Source organism: Panonychus citri, unplaced genomic scaffold (genome assembly GCF_014898815.1).
Source record: "Panonychus citri isolate SS breed McGregor unplaced genomic scaffold, ASM1489881v1 Contig00138, whole genome shotgun sequence".
Classification (NCBI taxonomy): domain Eukaryota; kingdom Metazoa; phylum Arthropoda; class Arachnida; order Trombidiformes; family Tetranychidae; genus Panonychus; species Panonychus citri.
This window is the reverse complement of record NW_026515543.1, coordinates 2,496,608-2,522,436: the sequence shown is the minus strand read 5'-3', so window position 1 is coordinate 2,522,436 and position 25,829 is coordinate 2,496,608. Positions and strand designations below refer to the sequence as shown.

Below are 25,829 nucleotides of genomic sequence, written 5' to 3'. Positions count from 1 at the left end.
ATTATTATTACCTTGAATTTGCGAATCATTTTTAGTCTCAGAGAAAACAAAATCAATCAATTTTATCAAAATCGAAGACGCGACAAGTACAATTGATTAATTGTTCTTGGTCTAAACTTGAATCTCGTAATTAGATGAAATGATTTCGTGCCGATTTCTGTAAGAATCAATGAGAAATAATTAATAACATTATAACGAAGATGATTATTAATTTACTTTGATAATAATGAAAGAAAAATTGTAATTATGGTCAACAGAAAATTATTAAAATCACTTATTCCAATGGAAAGGTTAAACATGTAATTAAAGTCGATGGTCAGTGTCTATGAATGACCAACCAAGGAAGGTAATTGATCATCAGAAAATGTAAATCACAATTGTCATCCGATAATCTATAAAGTGATTAGGTGAAAAGGAGGATCACAATTAAAGAATGATAAATGATAAAGTAAACTAAGATTGCGATGATATAAATGACCAATGAAAGGAATTTAAAAATAAATCATTTTCATTAAAAGGTTAATCATCATTTGGTGAAGACGAATCACCTTTGTTGATTTTATAAATACCTTTGAATTTCAGGTACAGTCGAGGGGACAAATTTAGTTGAAAATTCCCGCTCCGTATAATGACCTAAACTTTTGGTCTAAAAGTTAAGGTCACTTATTATTAAGGTATGTGTTTACCTTAATGAGATTGTTGATAAACCATGTGAATTGTAACCATGTGCTTCTTGTAAATCAACTAAACTTAACTATTAATATCTCCAATTGAATTGATTGTCATTGAGACACAATTAACCTCATTCATGATCTAAATCAACATCTTAACGAATTAGGTAAGTGATTAACCTTTTTTTTATGTATTAGAATCTGAAAAAAACAAATAAGCAAACAACAATTCTGGCTCATTTCGGTCATCATGTCTCATGGTTACATGAGAATAATATTTCAAATGATTACCCGGTTTAACTTTGTATCTGAATAGTTGTGTGAGAGAAAGAGTGTAGAAATTGTTAGGAAGAAAGAAAAGAAAGACAAAATTTGAGAGAGAGAGAGAGAGAGAGAGAGAGAGAGAGAGAGAGAGATTTCTTCTGTTCCAATCAGCCTAATATATCCTCCTCTATCCACTCTCACCTATTGAGATTCCACATTCTGTCACTGTTACACCGAGCCGTGTGGTGCCGTGCTCAACCAGCCACAACTAGTGGATTTCTCAGGCTACAGCGAGCGGCCCCTTCTGCCATTGGCTTAAGAAGGGGAGCCCTAATGGCCTTTAAGGGGCGCCTGGAGACTCTCCCCGTCTTACCCCTTCTAGATGTCACCATCTAGGGAGGCTGACTCCCTCACGGGAGCCATTTCAGCTAACGGGTGCTGCCCTCTCTTTCTCGTATGTCAGAGAGAGAGATAAACCCAAAAAGAAAGAGAAAAAGAAAATATTGTGAGAAAAATGAATGATGAGGATGAGAAAAGGCGAAAGAAAAACCAGAATCTTGGTGGAAACTTGCGCCTGTGTATCCATGATGGATATTAGAATTGTATCCATTCTGAATGTTGTGAACTTTTCGATCGATGATGGTGAAAAGGGGGAGAGCTGGAGAATCCATGGAATAGAATGAAATGCTTCTTAAGATTCATCTCAAAGCTTCCATTCCAGGATATCCCTCTCCTCAATTTCTCCCTCTTCGAACTTACTCTCTCTCTCTCTCTCTCTCTCTCTTTTACTTCCCTGTTGTTTTTTTTCTCTTCCTTTCCTTGTCTGTGTATTCCACTGTCTGTAGTATGTGTGGGTATGTGTACTCTTAAAATGTACACACACATATACACAAACACTCACCGAGAGTGAGAGAGACCGAAACCCAAATCAATCTCGACCGTCAATGAATATGAACAATGTGTATTCCCACTTCGATGCCTTTAGACATTTGAAATGACTTTTTTTTTCTTCTATTCCAAAGTAAAAATTTTGAATAAACAAATCCAATTATGTTCATCATTATATCTTTAATATGTTCACCTTGATTCCATTGATCATCTTAAATCAATTGATAGTTTTTACCTTTCCAAGTCTAGTCCTTTGATTTTCTGTGTTGTCAGTGTTAAACAATCGCGAATCACATCAATAACTAATTGTGAGGATTTACCATTGATACCAATCAATTAACTTGTGACAATTATGTTCAATCTTGGTGGATATGTGATTGCACTGGTAGAAAACAAAGGAAAGATTAAATTATTAGGTTAGTATCTTGATCATCTTAATTACGATTAGTTGATTTACCTTCATTTCCATTGTAGTTTGTTTCCATCAGCGATTCCATTAGATTAATCCAACCATTACCTGTGTTTGTCTCTCTTTCTCTCTCTCTTCATGGATAATTAAATATTAATCATGATTTGTTGTTAATTAGTCGAAGGTGTTACATCTTTTACATAATTAATTCAATTGGTTAACAAGAAAAAAAAACGTGAACTCATTTATTAGGAAAAAAAGAAGAGAAAAAAAAATTCATCATCTGGTTCAGAGATTTGGGTTCGTTTTAATTGTTTCCCTTTCTTTTTCTCTGTCTTTTTTTCTTCATCTTCATCAAATTGACAAAAAAGAAGACAAATAATCAATGAAGAGAATTTTTTTCTTCATCAATCAAACAATTAGAGTGAATGAGAGTCAATGAGATTCTGACCATTGGTCATTGTTATTGACATTTTCTTTTTAATTTCTTTCGAAACTCAATCGAAACAAAAACAAAAAGAACCAACAATTTATTAGTAATTTCATTTCGAACTCGCGATTGACCAAAACAACAGGTCAATTCTTTTTGACCAACTGACCAGAGAAAGTCGAATATCATAATCAGTAAATTCGATTGTTTCTTCCTCATCATTTAAATAGCAAAAAAAAAATCTTCAATCACACAACCGAATTTCATTTCGACCTCTCACCTTAATCTTAATCATTCTGTTAGAATAAAATTAATCTAAAATAATAACGTTCATTAACTTGATCTCCACTCAATGACCATTAGTTGATTAAGTTAATTTCTCTTTAATCATAGTGATTAAAGTTCTCAACGTAATCCAAATTATCCATTAGATGTTCACCTTTACCATTTTCATATTAAATCTTTTTCTTTTCTTTCTCTTATATAATATCATCTCTTTTTTTTTGCTTCTTTCTTGTTGGTCATCTGATGACGATGATTCTCTATGGGTGATTCTTGACCATCATCTTCAGGCTCAGCAGCAGAAAGAACTGATCGTGATGAGATACTTGAAATTAATGGTAAATCTCTCGAGACTTCAACTCACCAAGAAATCATTCAACATATACACCAGGTAAGACTCAGTGTGCTCTCATCTTAAATATCGTATTGTAATTACAGTTTAATTGCTCCACTATTCAATGGTGAATAATTAACATGCCAGCATTTGATTATCTCATATTCATTAGTTTCTGGTTTCTCAGTTTAAATCTTAATCGTTTCTAGAACCAAATCAACCTTAGTGTTATTATCAATCTATTTATACACTGGAATTAAAATATTACAGTTTAATTATTTAATTCGTAACAATTAAAGTCTATCCAATTTTCATTATAATTATCTCTTACCTTTAATTGTTTTTGTAGCTCTTCCTATTGTGGTTAATCTGGTTGTTGATTTTAAGTTCAATCAATTGAACTGGAAAATTGTATTAACTACAATTAACTTTTTTTCCTTTTTGTTTTTGTTTTTGTTTTCAACCACTGATTAGCAATCAATATCTCTCTGAACATTTCATGATGATAACAATCAGAACTTTTTCACCATTAGGATATTAAATTGTTCAAATGAGAGAAACAATCAACAAATTATCAACTTTATTTTTTTCGCTTCTTCTTTTTGAATTGAAAGACAATCAGAATGAAATGTTGATCGTCAATGGTTAAGTAACAATTAACAATCAATCATTAAAGGTTCATTTTCATGAACATGATGATGGTGAAAATTTTACACATGAATGGAAATCCCTTCAGGGGATAATTCAAGGTGTGGTTGTTGTCAGTTAGGTGGGTGGATGGTTGTGTTGATTTCTCGAATCTGATCGAGTTCAGATTCTGTTAGAACTTTTTTTTTTGTTCTAATCTCTTTTACCTGTTCCATTGTCGCTTTCATCACATCAACAATTAACTATTTTCCTGTCAACAAATTGGTTTGATTTGGATTATTTTCCAAATTAAAATCTATGGGTAGTTGATTGTTTATCTTAATTGCCTGAAGTTATTGATTGTAATTTAAATTGTTCCAATGGATCATTTTGATTTGGTTTAAATTGTTTTCCTTTAGTTGAGTTTAATTGTATAAAGTAAAGTTTCAATTGTTGTCATGTTGATACTTTGATTGTGAGTATTGGTTTATTAATTGTCACTTTTATTTTTTCACAATTTGTTTTTGTTTTCAACTTATCAACAATTTAGTTTGTCACTTTTGATTATAACAATTAACTCACATGTTGATCATCTCATTTTTAATTCAGTTTGAGTTAATTATTGATGCAAATGGTTTATCATTAAGATGATTATCTTGATCATAATCATTATCCAAATGAGTAGCAATCAAAAAAGTTTCCCAATCAATTGTTAATTGTTGTTGCTTTTCAATTCCCTTTATTGGTCATTCAAGTTTAATAGTAACTCTAATTACTTTCTTAGATTAATCAATTGATCTGTAATTAGATTCAACAATCAATCAGAATTTTATTCATTTTTTGTTGTTGTGATCACAATTATCGGTGTAAATATCACAATTAATCAACCATAAATCAAATATATGAATTAATTGAACCAGAAAAAAAGTAATTACATTAATACAAATTTAGTTTTTTTTTTATTTCTCAGTCCAAATTACAATTATCAATATGAACTGAATTTAATTAATTGTTCAACAAAAAATGAACAAAATGAAAAAACTAGGAATCAATAATCAATGAGTAAACTAAATCAACTTAAATCTGATATAAAATATTTTTCCAGTTAAATTGATTTGATTGATTTTGAAATTGAAAGTCAATCGATTGGGAAACAAAATTGTGATTTAATTTAATTTAATTCAATTGCAATGATTTTGTTGTTTAAACTCAATCAAATCAACATTTGCTTGTACACAATTTAGTCAACTTAATTTAAAATTAAACTTTTCCCTTTCTCTTAGCAATTAGTTAATCACTTTTATAAACATTTAATTATTGTTCGTATCGTTAGTTAATCACCATCGTAATTGTTGATTATTGATTGTTTCAAGTTTCGTTGAGAATTAATTTTCACCTTGATCATGATGATCATTATTAACTATTGATTAAATTGATCAATTAACTTCCTGTTTCCCATTGATTGTTAATCACCATTGAAATCACCAATTGTTAATTGTTAATAATATGATTAATGATTGTAATCAATTTCAAATGGGTAATGTAACTCAACTAAATTAAGATTAAACCACTTGATTAACTAACAATTAGCAGACTTAAATTATTAATACGTTTACAATTAAACAAATTTCAAGTTAATTCAGTTTCATATTTAGTTCAATCCAATTGAATTGCAAAACTTAACAATTAACTTTGATTGTATCACTTTGAACAGGCAATCCTTATTTTTCATTAATTCACCCAACAATTAAATTAATTTTTTCTCCTAATCATTAACAATTGATGAAAAGAAATGTTTAACAATTAAATAAACACAAAATTTAATTGAATACAATGTTGATTATTATTGTTAAATACAAATGAATCTGGCAAACAATTAATTCATGATTATCAAAGGCTTCTGAATGAAGGTAATAACAATTAAAATAAATTGTTAACTATTAACTTATCAAGTTAAACGGTTCAACAATTAAATGATAATCTTTTAATTTTTTTGTTCTGTTAATTGTAAATAATTATTAAATGATAATCAATTTTTCAACCCAAATGGTTGAGTAAAACATTTCCAGTGACCAAATTGATTGTAACAATTAACTCGATGATTGTTTGGTTGTATTTATTTAATTAGATTAAATTTTCAATCAAAGGTAATGAGATAATCATTGTAACAATTAAGGTAATCATAGATGAGAAAAAATTTGGACCGATTATCATTAATTTCCAGAAAGTAAATCCAATGTTTTTATCGTTGATACGAAATAGAAAGTAACCAATCTAATGGTAACAATTAAGAGAGACAATTAAATTAACGGTTAACAATAGTAATTAAATTGTAACTTACTTCATATTTACTTTTAATTGTTAATTGTTCTCGGTGAGATAGATTGTAAATTTGATTTAAACTTGCAAAGGAATTACAATTAACTTCAAGTAACCTTAAGGTTACATGGATTATGAATATCGGTGCAATTGAGTAATAAATTAATGGAAAGTGATTAAGATTAACTAATCTCCAGGAGATTTGATGATTAACAATTAGCGAGTTGATATTAACTATTAATTGGAGCAAGTTGATTGGATAAATTATCAATATGTTTCGTTTGAACATTGAATTTACTTTAATTGTTAACTCGATGATTTTGTTATGAGTTGAACGGATTTTGTTAATTGTTTGGGATAAATTGTCAGTCTTAGTTTGATCATTTGAAAGTGAAACAATTAACTGATTAATGTGATTAAATGAAGCTGAAATTAGTATTGATAGTTCAATTAAAAATGGACCATGAAGTGACCATGTAATTATAATTGAATAGTATTTGATTAAGAGAGTGATTAGTTTTACAATTAAATCGGTGAAAACTAATTGCTGTCTAATTGTTGTTGATATTGATGTTGACCAATAAATTTCAATTCCAATGATTAACATAAATATAATTGTTGACATTTTACGTTTTGATGAGATGTAATTTAAATTGTTAATTGTTGGTGGTAAATTAATTTCATCCCAAAGTAAATTAATTGTTTCAATATTTGATGAATTAAATAATAATTGAACATCAATTAATATATAAAATTGATAGAAATCAATAACCAATTGATTAAACGTCTCAGTTATTTCATTGTATTCAATATAATCTGTAACAATTAACTGATTATATCTATTAATTAGTTGAGTGATTAAACAAATTATCAAACTAAGATTCCAGAGACATTTAATTGTTACACTTGAATTGTAAATATTATCAAGATAAAAGTTAATTATCTTAATAGGTGGTGATTCAGTTGAGACATTTAACTGATAACCAATCATAATTTTCACAATGATAATTACTACAATAATCTTCAACAATTAAAACTAATTGTGAGGAAAAAAAGTTTTCTCAAAAAGTTTTCACCAATCTCCAAACATATACAATGTAATTCAATTCAATCTTTACAATGAAAGAAAACTTGATTCTCCTTTAAATTGCTGACAAAGTTGACATTTATTAATAACACAATTGATTTGATTATTGATGACATTTGATGACAATTTATTTTAATTATGTTACGAACAAAAGTAAATTGAAAAAAAAATGTGTCGACAAAAATTTCTCCAAGTAACTCCATCTATCGGAGTGAATAAAAGTCACTCCACAAGTGAATTGCCAAAACAAAGGAATGGGCGTTGGCCTTTTCTCCAACAGGTAGATTCGAATGTGGATCGATTTTTAATCGATTCTTGGTACCGCGAATTTCAAACTTTCTCTTTGTCTTTTTCTTTCTTTTCAAAAAGTAAAGATTTTCTTTTCTTTCAAATCTCCAATCGATCGGTAGAATCGATTAAATTAAATCGAACTTGAAACAATCGATTTTTCGGTTGATCCATTAGATAGAAACTGAAATTCTTGTTTTGTTTGTGTTAACTTTTTGTGCTCTCAAACTTTTAACTTGTTGAATTGATATTTTTTTTTTATTCTTTTGTTTTTTTGTTTCCTTTTTTTGTGTTTTAAAAAAAATTGATTTTTGTTGTTGTTGTAATATTTTGTTTTAATTCTGTGTTCACTTTTGTTCTTACAATTGAAACTCTAGTGTATACGGACAAGGACCATTTGTTTGAGGGTCAAACGTCGGAAAGGTGGACCAAAACAGGAGCCATCATCATCTTCATCAGCATCTTTTGCTGCCGTTGATTCAACCGAACCAAGTGATTATACAACAGTTGAGAAGAGTTTGTTTAAACCTAGTAGTGCCTGTGAAGGTGACACTGAACGTGTCGAATTGTGCGATGAAAATATGGAATTAGTTGATTTAATAACGAGAAATTTAAACTCTGGTAAAGTACAAATACATAGAGGCCATCATAGGGAGGTACCTGTTGACGTTCCTGAATCATTTGTTGGTATGGTAAAGCAGAAACCTCGCTATCCACCTCCACCAGAACATCGTATAAATAATCATCCTCCTGCACCTCCAAATTCAACAACATCTTTAACATCAACCCAACAAATATCATCATCAACATCAATCACAACCAATAACAATAATACCACAACTATTGCCACCAACATCACAACCTCCGCCGCCGCCGCCGCCACAACATCATCATCATCTTCATCGTCAAGTAATAATGTTAACAATAGTAATAATGATGATAAAACCATGGTTGATGGTGAAACCCATTGTAGATCATCACCTTCTTCAAAGACCAAATTAGATGCTGATAAATTGCGAAAATATTCTGAAGATATTAGCCGAAAGAAAACTGAAGATGAATTCCTGAGAACCTCATTAAGACAAAGTAAAAAATTGAAACAATTGGAACATATAAAGAGAAAAGTTAACCAAGACCAAGATAATACCGAATTGTCATCAGCTGTTAATGATGCTTTTGAAGGTGATGATGAAGTTTTTGATCAAACAGAAAGTAAGTTAACCATTTTAGAATTGTATTCTAAAAAGAAAATAGAAACAATTATCACAATCATTGGTGCATTTTCTTGTGACCAGAACAAGTGAGAAGAGGCCAAAGAGATAATATCATTGAAATTTTATGAGAATAGAAAATCGTATGTTTGACTTTTGTTTTGTTCTTCTTTTTTTTTCTTCTCTCTCTCTCTCTCTATCTTTTCATCTCTTTCTCACAGCTCTTCCTAGCATAGATTTAAATCCAATTTTAGACCGAGTTGTCCAACAATTAAATGATGAATTAAAGGAACTTGTAACCAAAACTGATTTAACTAAATTAGTTGATGTTTATAACAATATTATGCAACAAAAACAGAAGCAACTTTCCTTGCCATGTGTATCCATACCGGCAACTGATCTCCTGAGTGACATTGTTATGCTTTCACAAAAGGTTAGTCAATTAATCAAACATAATTATCATTACTATGGTTATTGTTAATTACTTATTATGAGTCAACAATAATTTATCAAATAATCATTATTATCAATTCATTTTCTAACATCTTACTTTTTTCTTTCTCTTTATCTCCTAATCTTGTGTATGTGTTTAATCATCATCATCATCATGTTAATAATTATCCTGATAATGTATTTTCTCATGGTTTCATTTCAATCTAAAAAAAACATCAACATGAAAAAAAATTAACAACTTTAATAACCTTCACTTATAATCATCTCACTTGTATAATTACATCACCTAAAAAAAACACAACAATAATGATTGTTCAACCTGTTCCTATGTGTGTGTGTATATACTTGTGTGTTCAATCAATCTAAAAACAATCATAATTTTCATCAATTATTTATTTCTTAATTACCCTGATTATATTTTAATCATGATGATGATTAAATGACTACTAGTATCCAGAAAGTAGCGAGGCAGCGGAACTACTTGAAATACTCACTCGATTTGAATTGGAAGGACTTTGTTTCGCTTATGATCGTATTGTACCAACGGTAAAAGATTTTCAATTATCACCATTAAAATCTGATCATCAAACCATAACAAACGGCCAAGGTAAATTTAAAACAAAATTTATCATCACACTCACATGAAATGTTCAAAAGACTATTAATTAAAAGGATGTTCACTTAATTGATTCATATCAACAACAACAACAAAAAGAAATGCGTGTATAACAATCATGAATGTTAACATGAATTTCTCTATCTTGTAATTAGTTGTACCATTTAATTTAGTTAAAAAAAAATTGTATTAATATTTTTCTTTTCTCATGATCAGATGTTAAAATGGAAATTGAAGACACGTTGAATTCCGGATTAGATCCAAATGTTCGGATCGTAATTATTGAGAAATCAACCGCTGAACCTCTTGGTGCCACCGTGCGAAATGAATCTGATGGTCGTGTGATAATCGGTAGGATAGTTAAGGGTGGAGCTGCTGAAAATTCTGGTTTACTTCATGAAGGAGATGAAATACTGGAAGTTAATGGTATTGAAATGAAAGGACGAAATATCAATCAAGTTTGTGACCTTTTAGCTGAAATGATAGGTAACTAAGCAAAAAGAAACAACAAATTACAATTATATGATTTATATTGTCAATTCCAAAAGAGAAAACTTCATCTTTCTCAATTGGAAATAACAATTCAAACATCATGAATTAGCAGAAAAAAATAATATTTCTAAACTTTTACTTTCTTTCTTTTTCCTCTCTCTCTCACCATCATCACCATTATCATCTTACAGGAACATTAACTTTTGTCATCAACTCGAGAGATCAAATTGCCACCAATCCATCCATTGATAATCATTCTCCACGTATTTACCTGAAAGCACTTTTTGATTATGATCCAGACGATGATGTTTACATACCTTGTCGTGAATTGGGTCTATGTTTCTCGAAAGGTGATATTCTCGACGTGATTGATCAAACTGATACTAATTGGTGGCAAGCATATCGATTTGGTGAACAGGATCAATCACTTGCAGGACTAATTCCCTCTGTACATTTCCAGTTGCAGTGAGTGTTTACTGATGATAAATTTTCTTCTCTCTCTCTCTCTCTCTCTCTCTCTCTCTCTCTCTATTTCTCATTTAGCTATATTATGACATTTAATCTTATTGCCTTTTCTTTTTGTTTCCTTTTCTAATTTCCTCACAATTCAGACGAGATGCAATGCAACAATCAATGCTACTCGATAGTAATAACACATCTGCTCATAATTACAAGAATCACGCCAATAAAAAATCCGCATCTTCCATTTTATTCAATTGTGGTAAAAGATATCATAACAGGAGGAAAAAGCATCGAAAAATGTTGGGTAAGCATATTCTTATCATCATCATCATCATCATCATGGTTTTATGATGATCTGTGAAATCAAAATAAATCACACTTCAGACTTTTCAATATCAATTTAGTTTCGGAACATTAACTCAAAACGTTATATTGATTGTACGCTGTTGTTTTTTACAGGCTTAGTTTCTGGAACAGATGAAAGTCTAACATATGAAGAGGTTTCTATTTATTATCCAAGAGCCAATATCAAGGTAAATTTATCATTTTCTCAATCGATAAGTAAACAATTATATTAATTTTTATAAAATTTTCTAAATATATAATCATTTACAGCGACCGATTGTATTAATTGGCCCAACTAACATTGGACGACATGAGTTACGACAGAAACTTATGCAAGACTCTGAGCGATTTGCAGCAGCGATACCTCACACATCAAGACCTCGACGAGATGGTGAAATTTCCGGAATCGATTATCATTTCATATCACGTCAAGCCTTCGAGCAAGACATTAAAGATGGTTCGTAATGACAGTTGATCAAACTGATTATTAATTATGCATATGTGAGGATAAACTTTGTGGGTGCAATCAAAGCAGAAAATCAAATTGACCTATTGAAACAACCGTCTCGCAGAGATAACTGTCATCAGAAATTGTCTTTTATGTTAGCTGTATCAACAAGTTTACTCTATTAACTTAAATGACAATAATGTTGTGGTTATTCAGGTCACACTTTTGCTTTCACCTTTTCATAAAATGGCCGCACCCTGTTCATCATTATCATCATCATCATCATCAATAGAAACTTCAAAGATGACTGATGATTATTATCTTAGCCTGTATTCATTATAATCTAACTTTGTTTCTCTCTTTGTTTTAATAGTGTTTTAACAAATTAGATCTTAATCATTATTATTATTAACTCAACCAACCATCATTATTACAACAAATATACTAATCTATTATCATAATTGTTTTTTTTCCCATTTCTCTATTTGTTAACAGGAAAATTTGTTGAACATGGACAATTCGAGAAAAATTATTACGGAACCTCCTTGAGTGCTATTGAAGCTGTTGTACAGTCTGGAAAAATTTGTGTGCTCAATTTACATGTTCAAGCGATTCCAATGTTAAGACAAGGACATGCCGGTAAAGATTAATTAACAATTAATATTAACTGTAACTTATCAAGTTAACAGTTGTGAACATTCAACAAACTGAAAATTTTGTTTCTCATCACAATCAGTCAAACAATCAAAATCATCACATCGTCAAACCCGTAAAGATCAGAGTATATTTATAACTCAAATCAATTGTATCTTAATTGATTATCAATCGGGTTATTAGAAATAGATTTGATAATAATAAATTTCATGTCTACTAATTGATTAGCATTGATTAATTTTAAGGTTGATCAATAATAATACAAAAAAAAAACATGAAAAAAGCTCAACAAAATTAAGTTTGGTTATCCATGTAATTGTTTAATGTTTTTCAACTATTTTTATCCAGTTAAAACTAATTTGATTATTATGGTTATTATTGTAGTTACATCATAATAATCAACTACTAAACAGGGTGTGTATTATTTTACTCGACCCATTAATATACTTGCCCATCCAAAGATATTGAATTACCTGTATTTTGATTGTTTGACTTTTCGTTTAGGTTGATTGTTGTTTTTTGTTATAATACTTTGATTGTGATTGTCTAAATTTATTCATTTTTTTGCAAAATCTTTTTTTCAAAGGTGCCAAGCTTAAGCCTTACATCGTTTTCGTGGCTCCACCGACCAACATTGAGACCTTAAAACGAGTGATCGCCTCAACGTACCGAGGTCAAGAAGAAGGCAGCAACTTACCTTTAAGCGAACTCCAGTCGATAATTGATGAAGCCCGTGATATTGAAGCTCGTTTTGGTCATCATTTTGATAAAGTTCTTGTGGTCAACGAGATTGAACAAGCTTATCAAGAACTGTTGAGAGTAATCAATGTATTGGAAAGAGACTCACAATGGATTCCAAGCATTTGGTTAAAATAATCAATTATATTTAAAAGAAAACGAAAACAAAAACGTTTAATCAACTGGACCATCAATCTAAACAATTTAAAATGAGAAAGCAAAAATCGTCAAATCAATTCAAATATTATAATGAAGGCTAAAGATCTAGATGAATTATGATTTTAAGATGATATTATTATTAACTATTATAATTATAATTATTATTATTATTATTGACATTATTATTATTACAATTGTGTAATTGATTAACGGAAACGATCTGGATATGTTTTGATAATTTTCACATTACACAAATATTGAAAAGAGAAGAGCAGAAATAAATTGATGATCAATTGATTCATTGATTTATTTACTGTAAATTAAATGACGATAAATCAACTTATTTAAAATCTTTAAATTGTTGACGAAAATGAGACAAAATTAAGTTTACATGTAAATAAATAACAGTTTATTCAATAACACATGATGATGAGTTGATTATAATGATTATTAATTGTTCTTTGGGCCATAATAATATTAAATTGTTACAATTGTAATTTGGTAATTAATTGATAACATTTAGAATGAGAATTAATTTCCACTGGAAATTAATTGTCTCTTTTGAACTAAATCAATTCTCTTGGAAGCTCTTGAACCAAAAATAAAACACAACAATTGGTTAAGTATTTTAATTGTGTAGGAAGGACTCGAATAGTTAATTGTCTGAGGTAATGTGTATGAGGTAATTTTCGGTTAACAATTAGTTAATTGTGCAACCACAGCAGCTTTTCTGTGGATAATTTGGAGCAAAGACAAACCTTTCCGTCCCATAGACCCAAAAGTGTCCGAGAAAAGTTTTCCACGAATAATAAACTCGAACTATTGGAATTCGAGCAACTTTTTGTCTCTAACGAGAATCACTAATTAACATCAATTCGATCATAATTGTTGAGAAATTTGTCCTTGACCAATGGTCAAGGAGATGTTTACTTACATGGAATACTGGTTTTCCCTTGTTAATGTAACGAGCGATGTGTTTGTCCATTAATTCAATTCCATCGCGATTTATATTTGAATCTTGAAAATATTCAATTGTTTGCATCTGAAATTAAACGGCTCGAGTTAATTAATAGTTTCCAATTAACTTTTGTAACCTGAAAACATTGAGTTGATTACATTTTCATCCGTTTCATTGAGTATTAAAGTTCCTGAAGCTTTTTTCACCATGTCCTTGGGTATGTCCGAGTGTTCAATTAAGCAGCTATCGAAATTTTTTGCCCTTTGATTGTAATTATAAGATAATTATCATTGAAATTTGATTAGAATTTTATATAAAATGAGATGAGTGATTAGTTAATTATTTACCATGTAACAAAAAGCGCAACGTAACAAACAATTTTCCCTGTTCCAAGACAAGGGTCACATCGCTGGACACCAGTCGCCTTACACTGACCACACTTGACCTTACCACCGGTACAATGAACGCAAGTGTGATCTCCCGTGGTACTAAAACCATTACACCAGCTACAATCAACCTACAATTTAGTAAATACCAACAACAATAAATAATACAAAGAGTAACAATTTCCAATGGTTTACTTAATTGTCTAAGATGTAAATTTAATTGTTACCTTACATCGTCCACGGCAAAGGTTACAAGTGATTCGACCCGTTTCATTGCAAAAGTGGCACATTTGAATGTACTCAGTGTGAGGAACCGGAACTTGAGATGTTGTAATCCGAGTTTCAAACGAATCGGGTGTTCGAACATGAATCTCCCATGGATCGGGTGGTGGTCCACATTTACGACTGTCCAGATCAATTCCAGCATAAGAATCAAATGCCCAACCAACTGATCGAGTCTCTGTCAATGTTTCCAATGTATACTAGAGATTGGACATTAAATCAAAGGTAATCAAGTCATTCTGAACAATCAAGTTAATTGTATTACCCGATATGAGCTGTAATAGTCCATCTTGGTGATGACCATTTCCTTTACGGCCTTTTTACCATAGCAAAGAAATCGTTCAACGTGATGTAAAAGCGCCTGTCGAACATCATCTTCGGACATTTCGATTATTCTAAACAATCAATAATAAGAGTACGAAGTTGGTCAGAAAGGGAATGTTGAATAAGTTTTTAAAAGAAAAAGAATCAAGAATAAATTTTTTCATTTTCCCTTTTCTTTTCTCGGTTTCTCGATTTCTCGAACCATTAGAACCATTGAACTTATCGAATATAAATAAAAGATTCTTACCCTGAAAGTGGTAATCGAACAATTTGATTACATTTAGTTGATTCTTGATTATCTTCATTTGCCACCGTCGTTGGTGCAAACGGAGGCGGTGGTACTTCAACTGTAGTAAAGTTGTAATCAGATTAACAATTAGCAAAATAATAACAAATCAATTGATTGATTGTACGAATGTTAAATGAAAACAATTTACCTCTTTTATCAAAATTTTCCGCTTCTCCATAACCAAGAATCCTACTTAATGGATCCATTGATTAACCTTTAATTGCCTCTCACAATTTATCTTGCAATCAATAAATTCATAACTGTAATACAAATTTAATTAGTCCAACAAATATTAATTATCTTTAATCAACATTAAAGGTAAACATATGTAATCATTACTGGAGATTTGTTTTTACTTTGTATTCTGATTTCATGAGTCATGCTCATACTCATGAATTTCATCATGACGATGAGCTGAACAATTTGAATCATAAATTATCACCTTAACTTGAATCCATCAATTGATTGTTACAATTGGATTAGTTTATTAAATTGAAACTTTAATCTTAGTTCATTGATTAGGTTTTGATGGTTTTTCCCTTTCTACCTGTAATTAACTTCTAGAATTGAAGACAATTAACTCAATCCGGTGTGAATTAATATGAATAGTTGAAGGTTGTTGTTGTTGATTAAATTGTTGAGAAAATTTAAATAAAACCAATCATTTAGTAAATATAAACAATTAACCAAATAATAACAATTTTGTTTAAGTAAAACCAGAAATTCAAGTAAAAATTTGTTTCTCAACAATTTAAGTTCCTTATGATGATTAACCATACAAATTGGTAAACAATTTAAATTTTTTGCCCTTCACAATCAACTGGCCACTTTGATTATATATTTATTAAATCAAATTCATCAATCAAATTGTAAATAATTAACAATTGAAAAGAGTTGAAATTACTTTGTATCCACAGAGAGACCTTGAAGTTACAATTTATTTTCATTTCTATCATAATTTAGTTAATTCTGACAATTTAGATAATCTTTTAATCTTAAATACAATATTTAAATAATCTAATTGTTTCCATAATAATTCAACAATTAAGCTTAATTTGCACCTAAAGATCATGATTAAGGTGCAACAATTAAAATAGCTTACGGGCTAATATACATCATGGAATCAAATATTAATATTATTTAATTGGTTAAAAAAAATTGCAAAATATAATTAGTTAATCATCATAAGACTAATAAGAATTCATTTTTTTTTAATTTACAAAGAATAGCAATTTAATTACAATTAACTTTTCTATTATTTGAATTGAGTGATGATGATGATGATTGTGAACAATATAACACTTAAACCATTTGGATCTCATTTTATTTTCATCTTGATTGTTGATTAATCAACAACTTGTTGTCAATTTTTAAATTGTTATCGACAATTGAATTAAAAGTTTCCTTCAGATTATTATTTACTTTAATTCTTGACCATTCTCAACCCTTAATTGTCAGCTTAATAGTGAAATTTTCGTTTGGTTGATTAACTTGTTATTGATTAACCTTCGGGAAAGTTGTGATTTACCTGATCACTTACATTGTATTAGTTAATCACCACTGTCCTTCATTTAATTACCTGAGGATTAGTTGATTGTTCAATTTATCACCAACAACTTGTAATCTCATCATTAACATAGTGAATCTTTTGCTTACACAGATTAACAATTAACTATTTTAATTGAACATAACCGAAATCAACTTTCCTCCGATTGGATTGAAATTGATTTCGGATTCTTTAAACTTGTTAACATTTAAATCAAAGTTTACAATTTAAGTTTCGTCAACAATTATGACCTTGTCGTTTAAAGAAAGGTTAATTTACACAATTCGATTGCCGTTGTTGTTTATTGTTTTTCTATGGCAAGATGTTTATTGTTACTTTAAACGCAAGAAAACTGACCCGTCGATCCGTTTGGACGGTAAATTAGCTCTGGTCACTGGTGCTAATCGAGGGATTGGTCAGCAAATTGCTGCCGATTTATATGAAAGAGGTGCCCAAGTGATTCTCGCTTGTCGCGATTACAGTTCAGCGTTAAAGGCTTGTGTTGAAATCGCCAATGGTCAAGAAAATGATCCTCGATTAGTCCCAATCAAATTAGACTGTGGATCTTTTAAATCAATTCGTGAATCTTGTGTCCACCTTTTGTCCACTTACAATCAGTTGGACATTTTAATTAACAACGCTGGTATGGTTGGGTCAAAGGTGAAAACTTTCACCGCCGATGGATACGAGGAAACTTGTCAGGTCAATTTTCTGGCTCCGTGTTTGTTGACTTATCATTTGATGCCACTTTTATCTAAATCAACTTTCGGTGCTCGTGTTGTTATGGTTACATCGGAATTTAATTTACTTCCAATTGGATTTAATTCTGATCTTTTCGTCCAATCATCTCAAGCTTATAATGGACTAATTAACTATTCAATGTCCAAGTTTGCCCTAAATGGAGCAGTGATCAAACTGATTGACCAGTACAAGGATAAAACCAATGTAACAATCAACTGTGTCCATCCGGGTTGTGTTAAAACAGATATTGTCGGCCAAGGGTCATCGTGGGTCACCAGGTTAAGTAATCGAGGTCAACAAATGTTCAGAGGCATTTCAATCAAAACAGGAGCTCAGGGACCTCTTTATGTGGCTATTGACCCTTCACTGACCACTACAAATGGTCAGTATTTTATTGGTGGACACAAATTCAATCAAAACAAACGATTGTCCGATGAAAAGATGATCAATACAATTTGGAATTTTTTAGAACCATGTTTGATTCCTCTCGATCCCAATCACAACAATTAACGAGTTAATTTGTTCCTCTGTAATAACAACTTGTAAATATCAATTGGAAAATAACTTTCCAACCAATTTAAAGCCAATTAAAAGGTTGACAACCATTTTAAAAATAATCACATTGATTGTAAATGATTTAATTGGTTTGTAATATATAAAAGGATGAGAGATTTGTACAAACAAATGATATTTTTTTTCAGAATTAGTGTTAGTTGAACAAGATGCAAACTTTGATAAAAAATTAATGCAATTTAAGTATAACATGTATTTTTTGTCAATGGTCAAAAAGTGACTGTAAAGAGATGACAATTTTTGACTTGGATATGAAAATAGTATTTAAATAACGTTGAAGAGTTGAATTTCTAGCTAATTGTTGTCATCTTGTGTGCTGTAGTATAGATGGTAAATTGTAACGACGAGAACAATTAATATATAGATTAGTTAACATCCAACGCGAATACGTTTAACCAAAGTTGGAGGTTCTTCTGGTTTTGTTGCCCTTCGATTACTCCTACGAGGAAATCGAGAATCAGCTGATGAGATTGAACCATCTTCTTTATCATTTGAGGAAAGTGACGCAGCCGAAGCTGATGAAACCGATGGTGTTGGCTCGTCATCTTCGATATTTTGTACTGGACTATTGGAATTTTTTCCATTTCTACGAGAATGATATTTTATGGGCTCAGTTTCATCATCTTCGTCGTTTGGTTCAAGCTCTTCTTCTTCATCGAAACATGAATCTTTGTCTCCTTCATTTTTAGGGTTGAAACTTTCATCATTAGCATCTTCAGTTGCTCCTTCATCACAAGCACCACGGTAGAGATCACGAAGTCGAGCACGATCAGCTCTACTTCGACATTTGTTTTCAATAATGTTATCAGCACTGAGTTGTTGACTCGCTAACTTGGAAGCTATTCGTTGAGAACATCTTTTCGGCATCGAAGCAAGTTCCCTTGCTTTCTCTTCGGCACGTTGACGTTTCAACATTTCTGCCTCTATTTCAGCAACTTTAGGTAAGTAAGTTAATTTGAACCTTTCAGCTAATTCACGATCAGGTAAACTTAAACTTTGTTTCATTCTTTCAATTAGTTTCCTCCATTCTTCTTCATCATGGCAAATTACTGTCCAAGATTCTTTGAGTATTGATACAGGAATTCCAGTGGTTGATTTGGGTTCAGGCTTTGATTGTGTTGTTTTCAACCAATTCCATAAAGTAGTTTGATTTTTAAGACCAGAGGCCATTGTTTTATTAAAACCATTTATTTGATCATTCATTGGTGCTTTTGGCATTTCTTGAGTTTCTGTTTCTGTTTCTGCTTCAACTTCAATTTCCGCAGACTCTTTTTCTGGAGACTTCAACGTTTCCTCAATTTTTTCAGTTGCATCTTCTAAAAAAGTCAAAAACAATCAATTAGACACCAAAGTTAACAGGACCATCACCAGTTTAAGGCGAAAATTACTCACCTCTGATAGGAGAAGAAGTACCATTAACCATTTTCATTGGTTCTCGAAGCTTCTCGACAAGAATTTTGGCAACTCGAGGCTTTTCTCTAGTTAAGTTGAATAAGAAAAGTAAGAAAATTGAAGATAATTTAAAATCGATTAATTAATTCTCTTAACGTAATTATAACAAGAGACAACAAGTCTATTTGTTGTTAAACAAAAAGGAGTCCTAATGGCTAATGATTTTCAGTAAATCACTTTAACAATAAAACAATTAACTTACTTGTAAAGTCTTCGCCCGTGGAAATACCAATAAACATATCCTAAAGAATCTATTCCAATAGGTTTAAGTCTTAATCTGCCAGCAGCGTCTTTGACAAAAGTAGATGAATCGGGAGCCGAAAGTCGATAATCACATAATCTGTATAAAATTTGAACCTTCGTTCTTGCATGCAAAGAATGAAAATCGAGCCATTCAACTCTTTCTTCACCATTTTCGTCAAAAGAAACTTGAACCATAGGATTTTTAAATTTATCATTCTCTTCCCATTCTTTTTCCATTATCTTTCGGAAAAAACGATCATAATTAGCATCACTACAAAAGAAAATAGAAATTTTTTCGTTAAAATAAAATTAAAAAGATACTAAATAAGAGAAAGTATTATAGAAGAAGTGAAACTCTTACTTAATAGATTGGCCAAAGTATCCAGACAAAAGAGATTTAATTATCTTTTCAATTAGCCATCTTCCACTTTCATCACCTTCAGCATTGATTGGCTCTAAAATAGCTTCTTCCAGATCCTGTAAACCAATTAAATTACCAATTAAAATTAAGAATCAAAATGAAAGGATTTGAAAGAAAATAAATAAAATGATGAAATCACATAATAAGATTGTACAATCTAATTACTACATTGAGATACTTAAGTTTACGAGTGAAAATATAATTGATCAAACATACAAATCTCATCCAACTATTCAATTTAGTTAATTAGATTAAATTCCAATTATCAAGAGTAAAAAAAATGTAATTCAATGTGAATAAGCGGGGAAACAGAATGAGCCGGGAAAAGGTAGTAAAAATTTCGCGCCAAGAGATTGTTTTAAAAAGCAAATGATTTAAAAGAAATGAACTGAATTGAGAGAAAAGATTCAATGCAAATGAAAAAAAATCGAATATGAAAAAGGAAGTAGTTTAAGTGATTTATATAGACCAATAATCGAGGTCGAGTGAAAAAACGCAGGAAAATGTGTATAGTTAATAGTCAGGCGAGAAAAAAAACTATTTCGTATGAGAATAATTCTGAGAATGAACAAAGACTGTCAATGACACACACAAGGCCTTTTAAAAGATCATGAAAACCAGGAGAGAGAAAGAAAGAAAGGATTAATTCTACTTCATGTTCTAACTAGAGAAAAAAAAATGAACTAGCAGCCATTAAAGTAACTCGATTGATAAGTTGGAGAAAAAAAAATCTCAATGAGAAAACAATAACTTACCTCAAATTCAAATGCAGGTAATTTCAACTTTTTCTTAAATAAGTGACAGAAATGTGTGATACTGGCCACTTCCCAGTAAGATTGAAGTTCTTCTATTGGGAGAATAGAAAAGATTAATTATTAATTAGAAAAGAAAATGATGAAAGAAAATAATAATAAATAGAATGAAGAGAAAACAAGTTTTTCTTTTCCATGAATGATTATCAACCCGGGAAAAGAGATGCCGAAGATATTGACAAGATAATCAATACAATTGAAATTATTGCAACATTTTACAACTTACCTTGTCTTACTGATTCCATTTGAACAATTAATTAAATAAAGTGATTCAACAAATAGAGTTAATCAATTAATCAAAAGTTAAATTAGTTGAAAGATATTTAAACAAACACAATAACAAATATCTTTGTCTCTGAAAAGAGAGACGAGTAACTAATTCTAAGGAAAATGCTCGATGAATAGACTCATCTCGCTGTGAGAATAGACATTCGATCCCCGGTTCTTTTGAAAATTAAATCCATTCAAAAGTTAATCACAATTTAATCTCATTTAGATTATCGGATTAACTTGAACACAATTCCTTGAGAAATTTTCAACAATTAACGATAATAATTCATTTCAGTTTAACCATTAGAAAAAAAATGTTTCGTATTCATATAATTTAACATTTTCTTCATTTCAAATCTTTAATTACTTTTTGATTGTTTCAATTAAATTAATTGATTAGAATAATTTAGAAAATCTTTTTCTTAATTCTTATAATCCTTTTAAGGGTTTTATAATCTGTTGATTGAAATCCTTTTCAGAATTGATTTTCAAATTAGTTGATTGTTTTGTAAACTTGTTAATTGCTGATTAGTAAATTATAAACTTTGTATTATTTAAATAACAAAGTTAATCATGATTAGGTTTGCATTTATTTGTAATTAACTAAATATTTGATTTAAAGATGTTTGTTATTATTGATTGTATTGATTTGTGTTGGGATAACAAAATAATCAAGGTTTAATTTTGTTTCAAATTAATTGTTAGTTGGTATTTAATAATAACCAAAAAAAAAAGAGACAATTAAAAATAATTACTCACTAAACAAATTAATTGATTACCGATGAAACTGATGATGAACAAAATCAATTACTGACAATTAAAGTCAACGTGTTAATCACAACGTACACTAATTATTGAAGTATTTTGATGATAATTGGTAATGACAATTAAAATCCATTAGGAACCAAATTGGTCAAGTTATTCAACAACAAGGATGCAGATTATTTAATCCCCAAAGAGATTAACCTTAATCGCGACTGATCAATCATTTAAGATCGGGTGTTGATGATCCTAAATAAATTCTTAAATCGTCAATTGTTGATGGAACCAATTTACATTTAATTGTCGATGATCTTGATCTTTTATGAGCCTCGAATCTATGACAACCACCAAAGGAGTAATAATAATTACCACCTTCAGATCCTTTAATCCAAAGTACATCAATCGGTGGGATTTTACTTTCATCAATTTCCTAATATAAAAACAAAACAAAGATAATTAAGTTAACCAAATTAACAAAGAACAACAATTAAAAAAAACAACCAAATTTAAAAAAGATATCAAATCAAATGATCCAAGAAAAGAAAACAAAACAAAACAAAACTGAGATGAGATGAGAATCTATTAGATTCTGATTGCAACTCTGATTGTTGATCGTTAATTGTTGTTTCCACAGGAACAATTTACCTTCAATGTTTCCATTAGACTTTCAACTTTGTCCTCGTCCAGAATCGGAGGAATTGGCCTGATAATTACGTCCATCGGGACCTCATGAACTTCGGTGATTCCAGCAGCATGAATCGATGTGATTCCATTGGGCCTTTGGGGTGTGTCACCTCTAATTGTTGACGAATTAGATGATTGATTGTTATTAGAATCACTGTTAATTAAAGATGGCATAACTGTTAACCTGTAAGTAAGAATCAATTGATTAGAAGATGATTTAAATTGTTTGAAAGGTAATTTGAACATTAACAATAATCAATTGAATTTTGAGTGAGAGACAAAAATATAAACACAGGAAAAGAAATGAAGAAAAATTAATAACCTTGAAAAGATTGAGAAACAATTAGCTGATTAACAGGAATTGAGTTCCATGGTGATTACTAAGCCATTAGAGGCTGATGTTGATTACGTTTCCATGATCAATGATAATTAACCAAGATAAATTTAAATAGTAATCAAGTTAATCATGAAAATCCATTTTCAATGTTAACCTTTTTTTTTGTTTATCTTTTTCAATGTTACTTTTTATAAAGAAGAGGGAAAATTAATTTTTCCTTTCAATTGATTTTTTTTCAATTCTAATTATTGATTAACTGATTGTTCAAGATTATTACCAATTGATAAGAATCAATATTTTTATCGTAATTGTGAATTTGGATCAATTTGGTTTCAAATTGGACACAATTTGTTGATTTTCTTTGACAGAGAAAATAATTATTTCTGATTAATTGTTTTACTATTTTTTAATTGTAACAATATTTATATAAACTTTTCAATGATTAATATTTTTTGGAAATAGGAATGGAAATTGAATGATCACAATTAACAAGGAAATAACAACAATCATCATTGGTGATTGTTTATGATTTATTAATTCAAATGATTTTCAAGCGACTGATAGTTAATCAACTTCGCTGTTTTTAATTGTAATTTTATCCTGCAATTTAAATTGCCAATTAATGATATATATAAGGTTTGATTTGATTACAATTTAAGTTGATCATTTGTAATCAAACTTTTTTCATTTTTTGATTGTACAAGTTTCTAAGTAATTAACAACAACAACAATCAACACTCACAATGAACTCGTTAACTTTGATCAGTTTAATTGTTATCGTCGCTTCAATGGTGAGTAGATTTTTGTTTTTCTCGTTCATTTAATCAACAAAATAATCGTAAATTTTTAATCACAATCAACAGGTTAATTGTGAGGAATCATATAGTTCCCTTTACTCAAGACGAGCTCCAAATCATTTAACAGGATACCAATCACGAAATCTTCACGGCCAAATTGTCCCTAATGTCCAAGATCGTAAGTTTCAACAATTAGTAAATTGTAACAGTTTAAACGGCTGACCAAACGATTGGTTTGTTAATTGTTGACTTAATTTGTTTCTCAATCTGATTAATAGATTTCCAAGCTCAACAAATGAGAAATATTCAGGCAATTCATCCCGCTCAAGGCCCTCAAATCGTTCATGTCGGTCCACCACAGCCCGTCCATCCCGCCCCAGGTCAACCTGGTCAAGTTGATCCTCAGAAAATTGATTTAATTGTCCGTCGATATGCCGATTCTGCAACACAATTAGTTTCTCATTGGGCTCGAGCAATGAAGGAGCGTATGGTTGATCAAGCAGCTCAAGAATCACAATCAGCTTAAAATTGATCAATTAACAAACTAACATTAACTAATCACCATCAAAACACAACACACACAACAACAGCAAATTAACCAGATATTAATTGTTAACAATTAAAACTAATTCAACTGATCTTGGTCTCATTTTTATTCCCTTTGTTTTCATCTTAAAAGTTAAACTTTTTCACAATTAAAAAAATCTCCAAATTAAAATCAATCATCTCAAACATATCGAAACTTTTTAAAAGTAAACAAACAAAATGATACGAACAGAAATTAATTACTCTAAACAATCAACTAATTACCACAAAAAGTGTATTTCTAATTTCTGATGGTAACAATAATCTCTCGAAACAATTAATTGCTTCATTTCGCTGATTTGTTTTGATTAACTTTCTTTCATCACAAGAGGAACATAGAAACCAAGTAACCAAGACGATTTTTAGTCATTCTCTTTGTTTTTTGTTTCTTTTTCCTCTTATTCCTCCTCAACACCTAATCTATTGTCCACCCCACCTTGATTTTCATCTTAATTAGCGATTTTTATCAATGATTATGCTTTAAATTGTCCCAATTGTCTCAAAGAATCAACCAATCAATCAAACGGTTATCAATTGGTTAACCTTTTTTTTTGTTTTCACTTTTGTTTTCATCTCATTTCATTGTGATGGTTAATAAAACCAATTGTTATCACCGTGATTTAAGGTTAATTGTTGGTGTCATTAGATGGCTGAGATCCATTGTTTTGGTTCTATAATTGGTACTGATGATGATTTCGGTGGTGACACTGGTCTATTTGCTAAATGGAAGATCACTTATGGTTCTAATTGGCAATTGATTGAAGGCCATTCTTCGGGCGATACTCAGGTTGATTTCTCTTCAATTGATTCTCGCTGTTATTGGTCTCATCCGATTGATGTTCACTTTGTAACTAACGGAATTCAAAATTGGCCTCGAATAGAATTTCAAGTTTTCAAAGAAGATTCATTCGGTCGCATCTCTTTCGTCTCTTATGGTTTCCTTCATTTACCCTCTTCTCCTGGATACCATAGGTTAAAGTGCTACACTTGGAAACCAATCGGTGGTATTACTGATAGAATTCACTCTTTCTTCACTGGATCATCACTAATTTTAAGAAATTCTGACATAATTTACTCTAATTGTGATCGATTTAGAGTTCAAACAGAAAGTAAAGGAACCATTTTACTCGATCTTTACCTGATCATCAAAAATTTTGACCGTTTCGGTGTTGAACTTAGTTGATTAACTA

The 25,829-nt window shown here is 30.3% G+C and overlaps 8 protein-coding genes across 11 annotated transcripts; 4 read left to right on the top strand and 4 right to left on the bottom strand.

Annotated features, from left to right (window-relative positions):
- Positions 1–805: 805 nt before the first annotated feature.
- LOC128393285 (protein PALS1-like) lies at positions 806–13,354 on the top strand. 2 transcript variants are annotated; one of them, XM_053353427.1, is made up of 12 exons: positions 806–838; positions 3,235–3,335; positions 7,977–8,811; positions 9,032–9,243; positions 9,714–9,870; positions 10,096–10,365; positions 10,563–10,836; positions 10,983–11,137; positions 11,293–11,366; positions 11,449–11,635; positions 12,122–12,265; positions 12,867–13,354. In XM_053353427.1, the coding sequence occupies exons 3-12, from the start codon at positions 8,181–8,183 to the stop codon at positions 13,154–13,156; spliced, it is 2,394 nt and encodes a 797-aa protein (XP_053209402.1). In that variant the 5' UTR covers positions 806–838; positions 3,235–3,335; positions 7,977–8,180; the 3' UTR covers positions 13,157–13,354. The 2 variants fall into 2 exon arrangements, with proteins under 2 accessions (XP_053209402.1, XP_053209401.1); XM_053353426.1 differs by lacking the exon at positions 806–838 and adding an exon at positions 2,099–2,239.
- Positions 5,984–6,894, bottom strand: LOC128393294 (uncharacterized). Its single transcript, XM_053353439.1, has 2 exons — positions 6,247–6,894; positions 5,984–6,179 (listed from the first exon to the last, which is right to left on the bottom strand). Exons 1-2 carry the CDS (start codon positions 6,847–6,849, stop codon positions 6,030–6,032), a joined length of 753 nt encoding a protein of 250 aa, XP_053209414.1. The 5' UTR covers positions 6,850–6,894; the 3' UTR covers positions 5,984–6,029.
- A 100-nt stretch (positions 13,355–13,454) lies between the features above and the next one.
- Positions 13,455–15,784, bottom strand: LOC128393292 (protein SSUH2 homolog). The gene is made up of 8 exons (XM_053353437.1): positions 15,565–15,784; positions 15,375–15,474; positions 15,069–15,198; positions 14,749–15,003; positions 14,483–14,652; positions 14,294–14,396; positions 14,112–14,219; positions 13,455–14,024 (listed from the first exon to the last, which is right to left on the bottom strand). The coding sequence occupies exons 1-8, from the start codon at positions 15,620–15,622 to the stop codon at positions 13,878–13,880; spliced, it is 1,071 nt and encodes a 356-aa protein (XP_053209412.1). The 5' UTR covers positions 15,623–15,784; the 3' UTR covers positions 13,455–13,877.
- Positions 15,785–16,700: 916 nt separating this feature from the next.
- On the top strand, positions 16,701–18,327 carry LOC128393293 (retinol dehydrogenase 14-like). Its single transcript, XM_053353438.1, has one exon. The coding sequence runs from the start codon at positions 17,209–17,211 to the stop codon at positions 18,211–18,213; it is 1,005 nt and encodes a 334-aa protein (XP_053209413.1). The 5' UTR covers positions 16,701–17,208; the 3' UTR covers positions 18,214–18,327.
- LOC128393290 (chromatin remodeling regulator CECR2-like) lies at positions 18,321–22,375 on the bottom strand. 2 transcript variants are annotated; one of them, XM_053353433.1, is made up of 6 exons: positions 22,234–22,375; positions 21,148–21,239; positions 20,333–20,448; positions 19,931–20,242; positions 19,669–19,754; positions 18,321–19,592 (listed from the first exon to the last, which is right to left on the bottom strand). In XM_053353433.1, exons 4-6 carry the CDS (start codon positions 20,206–20,208, stop codon positions 18,646–18,648), a joined length of 1,311 nt encoding a protein of 436 aa, XP_053209408.1. In that variant the 5' UTR covers positions 20,209–20,242; positions 20,333–20,448; positions 21,148–21,239; positions 22,234–22,375; the 3' UTR covers positions 18,321–18,645. The 2 variants fall into 2 exon arrangements, with proteins under 2 accessions (XP_053209408.1, XP_053209407.1); XM_053353432.1 differs by lacking the exon at positions 22,234–22,375 and adding an exon at positions 21,431–21,994.
- LOC128393297 (putative sulfiredoxin) lies at positions 22,135–23,399 on the bottom strand. Of its 2 annotated transcripts, XM_053353442.1 has the most exons (3): positions 23,243–23,399; positions 22,882–23,104; positions 22,135–22,666 (listed from the first exon to the last, which is right to left on the bottom strand). In XM_053353442.1, exons 2-3 carry the CDS (start codon positions 23,092–23,094, stop codon positions 22,460–22,462), a joined length of 420 nt encoding a protein of 139 aa, XP_053209417.1. In that variant the 5' UTR covers positions 23,095–23,104; positions 23,243–23,399; the 3' UTR covers positions 22,135–22,459. The 2 variants fall into 2 exon arrangements, with proteins under 2 accessions (XP_053209417.1, XP_053209416.1); XM_053353441.1 differs by lacking the exon at positions 23,243–23,399 and having other exon boundaries at positions 22,882–23,233.
- A 491-nt stretch (positions 23,400–23,890) lies between these two features.
- Positions 23,891–24,692, top strand: LOC128393299 (uncharacterized). The gene is made up of 3 exons (XM_053353445.1): positions 23,891–24,048; positions 24,121–24,232; positions 24,333–24,692. Exons 1-3 carry the CDS (start codon positions 24,001–24,003, stop codon positions 24,578–24,580), a joined length of 408 nt encoding a protein of 135 aa, XP_053209420.1. The 5' UTR covers positions 23,891–24,000; the 3' UTR covers positions 24,581–24,692.
- Positions 24,693–24,839: 147 nt separating this feature from the next.
- On the top strand, positions 24,840–25,822 carry LOC128393296 (B9 domain-containing protein 2-like). Its single transcript, XM_053353440.1, has one exon. The coding sequence runs from the start codon at positions 25,286–25,288 to the stop codon at positions 25,820–25,822; it is 537 nt and encodes a 178-aa protein (XP_053209415.1). The 5' UTR covers positions 24,840–25,285.
- The last annotated feature ends 7 nt before the right edge of the window (positions 25,823–25,829 follow it).

What these genes read in the sequence shown, in the direction of transcription:
- LOC128393285 (XM_053353426.1), top strand. Translation starts at nt 2,176, where the DNA reads ATGTTCAATCTTGGTGGATATGTGATTGCACTGGTAGAAAACAAAGGA. An exon ending in CGAGCAAGACATTAAAGATG is followed by an intron (nt 11,636 to 12,121) that starts GTTCGTAATGAC and finishes ATTTGTTAACAG; the next exon opens with GAAAATTTGTTGAACATGGA. An exon ending in GTTAAGACAAGGACATGCCG is followed by an intron (nt 12,266 to 12,866) that starts GTAAAGATTAAT and finishes TTTTTTTCAAAG; the next exon opens with GTGCCAAGCTTAAGCCTTAC.
- LOC128393294 (XM_053353439.1), bottom strand. Translation starts at nt 6,849, where the DNA reads ATGTCAACAATTATATTTATGTTAATCATTGGAATTGAAATTTATTGG. An exon ending in CAATTAAAAGTAAATATGAA is followed by an intron (nt 6,180 to 6,246) that starts GTAAGTTACAAT and finishes TGTTACCATTAG; the next exon opens with ATTGGTTACTTTCTATTTCG.
- LOC128393292 (XM_053353437.1), bottom strand. Translation starts at nt 15,622, where the DNA reads ATGGATCCATTAAGTAGGATTCTTGGTTATGGAGAAGCGGAAAATTTT. An exon ending in GGAAAATTTTGATAAAAGAG is followed by an intron (nt 15,475 to 15,564) that starts GTAAATTGTTTT and finishes ACTTTACTACAG; the next exon opens with TTGAAGTACCACCGCCTCCG. An exon ending in GTTGCGCTTTTTGTTACATG is followed by an intron (nt 14,397 to 14,482) that starts GTAAATAATTAA and finishes TTACAATCAAAG; the next exon opens with GGCAAAAAATTTCGATAGCT.
- LOC128393293 (XM_053353438.1), top strand. Translation starts at nt 17,209, where the DNA reads ATGACCTTGTCGTTTAAAGAAAGGTTAATTTACACAATTCGATTGCCG.
- LOC128393290 (XM_053353432.1), bottom strand. An exon ending in TACCTGCATTTGAATTTGAG is followed by an intron (nt 20,449 to 21,147) that starts GTAAGTTATTGT and finishes ATTGGTTTACAG; the next exon opens with GATCTGGAAGAAGCTATTTT. An exon ending in TACTTTGGCCAATCTATTAA is followed by an intron (nt 20,243 to 20,332) that starts GTAAGAGTTTCA and finishes TTTCTTTTGTAG; the next exon opens with TGATGCTAATTATGATCGTT.
- LOC128393297 (XM_053353441.1), bottom strand. Translation starts at nt 23,166, where the DNA reads ATGTTCAAATTACCTTTCAAACAATTTAAATCATCTTCTAATCAATTG. An exon ending in GTCTAATGGAAACATTGAAG is followed by an intron (nt 22,667 to 22,881) that starts GTAAATTGTTCC and finishes TTTTTATATTAG; the next exon opens with GAAATTGATGAAAGTAAAAT.
- LOC128393299 (XM_053353445.1), top strand. Translation starts at nt 24,001, where the DNA reads ATGAACTCGTTAACTTTGATCAGTTTAATTGTTATCGTCGCTTCAATG. An exon ending in TTGTTATCGTCGCTTCAATG is followed by an intron (nt 24,049 to 24,120) that starts GTGAGTAGATTT and finishes CACAATCAACAG; the next exon opens with GTTAATTGTGAGGAATCATA. An exon ending in TGTCCCTAATGTCCAAGATC is followed by an intron (nt 24,233 to 24,332) that starts GTAAGTTTCAAC and finishes TCTGATTAATAG; the next exon opens with ATTTCCAAGCTCAACAAATG.
- LOC128393296 (XM_053353440.1), top strand. Translation starts at nt 25,286, where the DNA reads ATGGCTGAGATCCATTGTTTTGGTTCTATAATTGGTACTGATGATGAT.